General features: G+C 35.4%; 1 protein-coding gene across 1 annotated transcript; it reads right to left on the bottom strand.

The window, feature by feature from the left end:
• Positions 1–3,938: 3,938 nt before the first annotated feature.
• LOC101297071 (probable WRKY transcription factor 70-like) lies at positions 3,939–9,177 on the bottom strand. Its single transcript, XM_004305029.1, has 2 exons — positions 8,831–9,177; positions 3,939–4,446 (listed from the first exon to the last, which is right to left on the bottom strand). The coding sequence occupies exons 1-2, from the start codon at positions 9,175–9,177 to the stop codon at positions 3,939–3,941; spliced, it is 855 nt and encodes a 284-aa protein (XP_004305077.1).
• Positions 9,178–9,767: the final 590 nt, after the last annotated feature.

The following is a 9,767-nucleotide window of genomic DNA, read 5'->3' as shown; positions in this document are numbered from 1 at the left end:
ATGTAAATTGTTCCAAAATACATAAAACTTTACAAAACAGTTAGCATGCAGTTAGGGGGTAATTAAAAAGGTTGAAGTAAAATTATTACAAATAAAAGAGCCAAAATTCTCAAATACTGATGAAATAGAATTAATTAGAGACGAAATAAAGTTCAATTTGAGTCTCACTGATGAAATATAATTAACTAGACGAATAAAACCAATTAAGGAAAACACACTATCTGATATTTCGATTCATTAGACAAAATACTGGTAACTTCTTATATATACTTTGAGTGTTTGAGTGACTCGAACCCTTTCTCGATAGTTTATTCCTCTCTTTCTTGATCAATTTTAACATATTACTTCTTTAACTTTCAAATCTCACACTGTTATGCTAAAAATCAAGATCAACCATAGAAAAACTTGGAAAGCAAGCAATAATAAAAGAAGCTAGCACTGTAGTAAAGAGATAGAGAAAATGAAAAGATATATTGGTATTGATTTTTGATAGTTGTACAAAAAGATTTCAGCTTGAATGCCATGGATGGAACGAAGAGCAGCTACTTATAGTGGAGTGAGTGGGTCAGTTATAATGGTTGGGCTAGTTAGGCTGCACAAGAATGTGAATTGGGCTAAACAAGGACTTCTCCATCTTAACATCCCCCCTCAAACTAGTGCTTGGGATCCCTCAAACTAGTGCTTGGGATGCAAGAACTAGTTTTCAGTAAAGATTCCTTGGTTATGAGAATAACGAAAAGCGACCACCATAGCTTCATAGAATGAGAGGCTTGCTTATAGTTCACAAAATCTCTGTTTGGAGTAAAGGTAGCTAGCCAAGTACCTGGTATCGGCAAAGCTTCAAACTCATTACGAAGAGTTTGCTTCAAATGAGGGTGAGTGGGAATTGATCGCTCGACTTGTGACTGAGAAGTACTGTTATCTGGTTGAGTAGTACTAGAGTGTGGCTTTGGTTGATTGCAAATGAATGCAAACAGAGCTTTAGGTGTTCCTCCCACCTGAATATTAGTTGTGTTCTCACTTGCAGAACTCTTAGAAACAATTGAACCTGCCATTTCAGAAACAACCTTGTTGTCCACTCCTGACCAATTTTGGAGAGTCTGAGCATCTGAGGTCAGCTTATTAGTAGCTTAGAGTTAACCACCCAAGCTTCATGAAAAGGTACATTGTCAGTGCAGGCAATAGGTGTAGTGTTTTATTTTGATTATTCACTTTGTATTTGCACATTTCTGTAGTTTGGTCTGGTTTCTTCCAAATCTGACATTTAACAGTAGAGCTACAAGGTCCACCTTGTTGTTGTGGGTTTCTCTAATAGCATTTGTAAGCTCCATTGTTATATGAATATCCTCCATTGTTAGAAGTATTGCAATTACTCATACAATGTGGATGAGAAGTAATATTCTGAGAAAGACTGCACCATAACTCTGGAACTAAGATGTCTTGTCACCTTGTGAAAAACACCAAATGGCTACGGTGAAGGCAAATTGTTTGTAATGTTACTATATAGACTTCCACTTTGAGCCAAACATCCAGATGGTAAGTAAAAGATAATTGAGTAGAATATTGAGGGCAACTACTAGCTGCAAATATGATAGGAGGATTCTCAAGGCTAGCTGATGGAGGAGCATGCCTCTCTTGACTTGTACAAGTAGAAGACTTATCATAAGCACTATAATGTGTGGCCCCAGAAGTAACAGAAGGCATAATATATAATGATACACCAAATTGAGAACCCTGCATGTAGGACAAAGAAACATTCTCACTAGTAATAGCATTATGTTCATTGACAACAGTGAATGGAGATAAATGATGTGCCTTGTGTTCAATTTCAAGCTCAAGCTCAAGCTCAATAGAGAGCAACAAACACCTAACTTCCTGTATGGTCATAGAATCCTTGCTTCTTATAATCTGCCTTGTATGAGCATATTCACTAGGAAGACCAATTAAAACCAATGTTCTCAATTCCTCATTAGACACACTATTCTCAACAATAGCTAAATAATTTTGGACATCTTTAAATCGTAGCAAATATTTGTATATAGAATCTGATCCTTTTAGGATATTCTGCAACCTAGATTTCAACCGCATAATATGAAATTCAGATTTTGGAGCATAATGTTGTTTGAGAGTGGTCTATACCACTATTGAAGTTTCACAACCAATCACCAATATAAAAGCCTCATGAGAAAGTGTAAAGGTAATCATAGAGATAAAAGAGCTATCTTGCTCCAGCCAACGTTCATATGCACTACTAGTAGAGAATGAGCCATCACTGTGAATAACAAATTGTGATGGACAAAGATATGACCCATCTATAAATTTAAATAGACCACGGCCACGAAGATAATGATACATATCACATATAACCAAGTTGGGTAATTTAAATCATCAAGGTGAACAGAGACTGCGTTAGAAAGTATATTCGAGGTCGCCATATCAAATCTAGAAATTGAAGGTAAATAACTACGAACACAAATCAAAACTTCAAGTAACGCAAGCTATACCAACTCAAAAAAGTCAAAATGAAAGAGAAACAACTTCAATTTCCTCAAGCTAGTAACTGAACAGACTTTGATTTTCTAACGAAGAGACTGGTAATTGTTCTACGGCTATTTCTTGGGTTTTTGATTTGGTACTTTTGAAAATTAGGGTTTCGAAATTGATCGCAGTGGAGAAGTGATGGTTTTCGAATCGAAATCGCAACGGAGGAACATTGGTTCTCGAATCGAAATCTTAGCAGGAGAGATGAAGGAGGAGCGATGGTCAGGTCGCCATGGGCTCTGATACCATGCTAAAAATCAAAGATCAACCATAGAAAAACTTGGAAACCAAGCAATAATAGAAGAAGCTAACACTGTAGCACATAGAAAACGAAAAGATATACTGATATTGATTTTTGGTAATTGTACAAAAAGATTTTAGCTTGAATGCCATGGATGGAACGAAGAGCAGCTACTTATAGTGGAGTGAGTCGGTCGGTTACAATAGTTGGGCTTGTTGGGCTGCACAAGAATGTGGACTGGGCCGAACAAGGCCTTATCCATCTTAACATGTTGTTCATTACTAACATCTCATTCCAAATTTTAATGTTTTTGAAGAGATTAGGAACTTGGTTACTGTTTGACTTAGAGGTACGTACTCACAATACTTTACAATCTAACATGGCGCCATATTTCGTGCTTACGTTGCCATGTCACCCAAATAACAGCCAATTTGGAAGGAGATAGACGTTAGTAATAGACCACACCGTGTAGAATTTGATGATAGTACGAGGAGTAATATGTTGAAATTGAGGAAGTGATGACTAAACTCTCTAGACCCTCAAAGTATAAAGGGGTGACCGGTATTTTGTTCTATTTCATTTTGTTTTTTGTTTTTATGATAGGAGTGTGGTAGCAGCAATCAGCTACCTCAGTAGTAACACATTTACCCAGTCAGTATTCAAACCGAGATTGATGAGAGCAGCAAAGTCAGACTAATCTCCCACCACATGTGCATAAACCTAAAGACCTCTCAAACTTGCTTGTCACAAATTGGTGAGAGTTGGAACTCGAACTCTAAACATAAGAGTTCCATATTAGACAGCTCGGTCAACTTTACCAAACCAAATGGTTAAAATAAAACGGTTACCTCTAGCTTTTGAAAATTGGATCAAACAAATTATAACAGTTCCCAACAACCATTTTCCGTGATCTTTTTTCTTGTTGTAAAAAGTAAAAAATAAAAAGAAAAAAGTTAATACATTATCCAATTAGGAGAAAAGTTTCACTTTAAGCTGCAAGCTCTAATATGAATCCACATAAATAAGAAAAATGCTTCCATTTTTGGGATGATCAATCAAATGTTTTTGAAGAATATTTTACACTATGAAAGCAACTGAAATGTGACATTTCGTACACATCAATTACAAAAAAAAAAGAAAAAAAAGTGCATGCTCATCAAAACTCATATGGAAAATCTACTTCATTATCGAAATATTCAACCATCATACTAGAAATCACATCATCGTGATCGTATGCGATAGTCGATGAGAAACCATTGGAGGTCCCGCCAGACGACTCAAACACACCTAGACCGGGCGGCATGAGATAAGCAGACGACGACGGTGACTGGTTGTGGTAGGTCACGTGATCGTGATCACTAATTGGTTTGATCATCTCTTCTTCCTTGACACCCTCGTTTTTGATCGATGTGAAGGCTGAGAAAAAAGGATGTTCTTGTTTGAAGGTCAAAGTGTTATCGGTGGTGTCGAATCGGATTATTTTCTGGGAAGAGTCTTCGCGACTTGAACAATCTAAGATTAGTTCCGGAGCTCTGAGATAGTCGATGCATGTGTGATTGTCATAGTATGTGGTCCGAAAGAGTCGGGGTTCATCTTTAATCCTTTGGACGTGTTTAATTGCTTTGCAGCCTTGATCAAATTTATGAGTGCATCTGAAGTAGTTCCTGCAAGTACACAGAGTAAAGCTTAATAAGCTTTACTTTGAGTAAATCATACATTGTATCTTTGATGGTAATAAGAAATTGATATTGCAATAGCATTTTCGTATGTTCACTACCGGAAGAAAGGTTTTAGCCGATGAAAATAAAAAAACCAGGCCGACGCTTTATTTTTTCGTCAGCTAATTTCAAATTTTCGTCGGCTATGGTCAACTTTAGCCGACGAAATTAAAATTTTGTCGTTTGAATAATTTTTTTCGTCGGCTATAGTCTGTGAACTTTAGCCGATGAAATTTTTAAAAGTTTAGCCGACGAAAAATATAATTTCGTCGGCTAAAGTATTTAAATATCTGCAGATCTAAACAACAACTCATCTGGGAAAAAAAAAACTATACGTAGAACTTTCAAACGCAAAAAAGTCGTGAAATAAGATATGACCAGAATGGTGAAATACTTCTACGGTTGAAAAATCACGGTATTCCGGTAAAATCTCGGTGCCAATAGTGTCGGTCAATGCAATTTACCCTTATTATTCATTATGCTGCAGATTTGGTTTTTAGTGTCTGATTGACTATTGTGATACCTTTCCGGAAGCGTAACGGCCCTACGAGTCAAACTCATGGCTAATGCCATGATGTATGGGCCTTTTTGGCCATCCGAGTCCGTTTAGGGCTTCAAAATGTAGTTTTCTTATTTCCGATTAGAGTTAACCGTTTCGATCGAGCCCTTAACGTTGTCGAATCCAGTTGAATTTTTTACCACAGACATCTTTCGTCATAATGATCATATCTGATCGTCGAATTTTGGTTTATAAATTTTAGTCATCGGAATCACAACGTGTCTACTATTTACTGTTATTATTCCCTATGGGGAGCCCTATCGTCGGAAGGTAAATGTCTCAAAATTTTTATATGGGCAATTGCGTCTCATCTATGTGAGAGTTTTTTGTGTGGAAGGTTTGACCAAACTACGTAATATAGAGGGAGATATGAGCGTTTTCGTGTGATAAGTGACGATGGATTAGGGTTGACCGTTTCGATCGAGCCCTTAACGTTGTCGGATCCAGTTGAATTTTTTACCATAGACATCTTTCGTCATAATGATCATATCTGATGGTCGAATTTTGGTTTGTGAATTTTAGTCATCGGAATCACAACGTGTCTACTAATGTTGTGTAATTTGTTTAGTAGGTTATACAACTTTGTGAACCAACTCTACATAGGAAGCAAAATTATCAAAAATCTCGTGAAATAAGATGTGTTCAGAATGGTGAAATACGGCTATGGTTAAATAATCATGTAAATCGAGTCAAGTCTCGGTGCCAATAGTAGCGGTCAACCCTATTTACCGTTATTATTCTCTATGGGGAGCCCTATCGTCGGAAGGTAAATGTCTCAAAATTTTTATATAGGCGGTTGCGTCTCATCTACGTGAAAGTTTTTCATGTGGAAGGTTTGACCAAACTACGTAATATAAAGGGACATATGAGCGTTTTCGTGAATTTATGGACTTTAGCCGACGAGATATTAAAAAAGTCGTCGGCTAAGGTAAAAAATTTTTGGGCGGTAATTTTCAAAGGACTTTAGCCGACGAAAATATATGATTTCGTCGGCTAAAGTCAAAAAATTTTCAAAATTTTTAACCAAAATTTTTTGGCGGTCAACCAAAATTTTCAAAATTTTCAAAAGAGTTTAGCCGACGACTTTTCAAAATAATTTCGTCGGCTAAAATTCTTTATATAGGAGTTTTACCGAAGGTGGATGGTAAGAAGCCTATTTCGCCTGCAAGATTTTCTTCTAGGCCTAGCTCCGCCGTCAAGCCACCGGAGACCGCCACACTTGTCCCAAAAGCTTCGCCGTCGTCTCTACTTCATTGCTGGACAGGTTGTGCATCGAGTGGCGCCGCCGTGAGGGATAAATCGAGCTCCAAAACTCTGCCGGGTCGGATTCGGTGTCAATCGAATTTCTCCTTCCTCAGGTCACCATTTGGTGAGTTCTATATATGGATAAGTTGAGTTTGATTAGTACTACATTCCCCTAGAATTTGGTAGCTCGATTCGGTGTGTGTGAGGAGAATCGAAGATTTGAAGTTTTTAGGGTTTAAAATTGGGGATTTTTATATTTTGATTCAATTGACCTGTTTAGGCTTAGAATTTGGCTTTGACTTCTTCTAGAAAGTTGTTCGAAATGTTGAGAGGAAGATTCTGTCAAATTTTGGTGGTGATTAGAGGTGGCCAGAAGTTTCTGCAGTTTTTTTTTTCAAAAACCAGCAACTTTAGCCGACGATATTTAAATACTATATTCGTTGGCTATAGTATTTTTTAATTTTTTTATATGGTTTAGCCGACGAAATATGACATGTTTCGTCGGCTATAGTTATTTTTTTAAATTTTTTATAAGGTTTTAGTACCGACGAAATAGACTATATTTCGTCGGCTATAGTTATTTTTTAAAATTATTTTATAAGGTTAGCCGACGAAATAGACTATATTTTGTCGGCTATAGTTATTTTTTTTAATTTTTTTTATTAAGGTTTAGCCGACGAATATATTAATTATTTCGTCGGCTAAAGTCTGGGAAAAAAACCGACGACATGTTTTTCGTCGGCTAAACTGTGGGAGTATAGCCGACGAAATTTTTTTTTTCGTCGGCTAAAGTCATCGCAGACGACCTTTTCCCGACGAATTAAGCTAAAATTTCGTCGGCTAAAGTGTTTGTCCTGGTAGTGGTTAATTTACCTTGGATGTGTGGTATTTAGGATAATCTTTTGTCCGTACTTTCTCCATGCGTGACCATCATCCACTAAATCCAGAGTGTCTTTGGTGCATGAATGTGAAGTTTTTCTGCAAGTAACGAATAATAATTAGTGACAATTATACTTAGTTGTAACATGAAGGTAAAAAGGAGAAGTAAGAGGCATCTTTTTGTTTTTTGTTTGAAGTGAAATTACATAAATCTTGATAATAAAGCAAGTAGATGCGGTCACTCATTTACTTAATTAATTCTAGTCTTGAATAATATTGTGACAATGGACTGTCAGCTGGTATATGCAAAAATACCGATTATAGAAAATCTATATTTAAATAAATTATTATTTAAAATAAATATATATTTTCTATAATCAATAGATTTGCAAAAATATTTATGCACCTTGCAAGTATATGCTTTCAACATGTTTAATTTTACAAAATTTTATGTCACATTATTAGTATTGATTATTTTTTAGCATTTATAAACTATATATATGCTTTAATAAAAAAAAATTGGAAAACAAAAAGATATAAATGAAAATCATAAAGAATGGAATCAATTATTATTGAATTGGAAAGTCTAAAAAGAATAAATATAATATTTCCTTTTCTATTATTACTGTCCTTAATAGTCGTTGTGTATGAGGATGTATATGTCATTTAATAATTCACAATAGAGTGAGATCTAGTAAGCAAATTTGGAGGTCCTAATAGCCGCACTCATACATTTTATTTCCATCTTATTTTTTTGATATCGATTTTCTTTCCATCTTTGTGAATCAAAATTCATCATTCTTTTTTACTTTTATTGTTAGAAGTACGATATCCCTATATATATAGCTATATATTCTTCATCGAATTTTAAACATAACATACAAAATAGAAAAACTTGTATCGAATCCTTTTTCTTTTTCTTTTTTGTTACATTGTATCGAATCCTTTTGGATGAATTATATAATTTTTTGGGACGAATATATATATATATATATATTATAAACAAATACAAAATAATCTAGAGCATTGGATTTGAGAATGATAAGATTGTATTTTCATTTAAGAATGAAATGACATGATTTTTTATATTTATGATGTACTTAGGTGACATGTCATGCCACATAGGATTAAGGCCAAAAACTTAGGCCTTATTAAAGCTTAGAATCATTTTCCAAGAATTATATATGCAAGTATCTTTAGTTCTCAAAATATATATATATATATATATGCATGGTATCTTCTTGTTTTTATTTTATGTGAAACTACAATAATCTAGGCATCTAGCTAATAAAGTAAGAAGATGTGGTCACTCATTTACGTAATTTTTGAATTGAAAATAAAATGTGACAACAAATTGGTAGCTGTCAAAACATACCACACGTAACTTGAATAAAAAATAAAACAACCGTTCAAGCTCCATAAAAAAAATAACCGTTAAAAACTAAATAATAATGTTGTTTAAATACGTTAATTATACACCCCCAACTAATCAAGCATATGTAATACACATATTACACAAAGTTAAACAACTATATTCTTTCCTGTTAAAAAAAAAAAAAAACTATATTTATCTGTAAAAATTTATCACTAATAATCTGTATTAACAACATAATTCATTCACCAGTATTTGATTAGTTACTGAATTACCTTCTCTTGTAAGAACCCCTGCGATCCTTAAACGTTTCGGTACTCTTGCAACTCTCTTCATTCGAATCCTTCGACTTCATAGCATCTTCAGGAACAAAATCCCAAGACGATGAATCTGGGCCAGCAGTAGCAGAACCAGAAGCAGTAACAGAACTAGTACTACTATTGGCTTGAACCTGAGAAATGAGCTCCTCCTTAGCGTCCACTTGACTGCCATTCAAGATAAGAAGGGTGTCGGTGAGCGACCCCAAGATCTTCATCACAAGACCCTCCGCCGATCTGACGTCACTACTGAGAACCCCCCGAAGCTGATTAGCCATCTCCCGGCCTTGAACCAGCTCCTCCATCGTCGTTTGCCTGTTGGACGACACACTTTCCAGCCAAGTCCATTCCATAGTCGATGAGCTAGCTTCCGAGTTTCTAGTATCTTTATATGTGGAAAAATTAAGTATCGTAGGGTGTATGAGTCTCTCAGTGAGCGTGGTTTAGATTTTATAGAGAGTCAAGAGTAATCTAATGTCCTCCAGCTTATATGGACGTGAAAAGATGTTATATGGGATTGCAGAGAGCAAGGAAGATGACTAGAAGCTCGAGGGAATATTCATCTTGACCCCTCAACCTTCCTGGTCATCTCGAGGGAAGATGTCGTACAGTATATGAGTCTCGAGGTTTAGATATTTTATAGGGTTGTGTTATTAACACACCTTTTTCCTCTATTCACACAACCCCTTCTATTTCTTCATTATTTTAATTCTATCTTTTATACACACTTCCCAATCTACCCCTCTAATTCTTTTTCTTCTATTATCTTTTTTCTCTGCAGACACAGAATTCAGTTTTGGGTTTTGGGTTCTCTCCTTTCTTTCCATTGATCTGAACCCTTTGAAGTTAAGTATGACAGAACAAGTAGATTTAGACCCATCTTTAGAGACAATTT

This window comes from Fragaria vesca, linkage group LG6 (assembly GCF_000184155.1).
Source record: "Fragaria vesca subsp. vesca linkage group LG6, FraVesHawaii_1.0, whole genome shotgun sequence".
Classification (NCBI taxonomy): domain Eukaryota; kingdom Viridiplantae; phylum Streptophyta; class Magnoliopsida; order Rosales; family Rosaceae; genus Fragaria; species Fragaria vesca.
The sequence above is the reverse complement of the archived record's forward strand: the minus strand, read 5'-3'. Positions and strand labels throughout refer to the sequence as shown.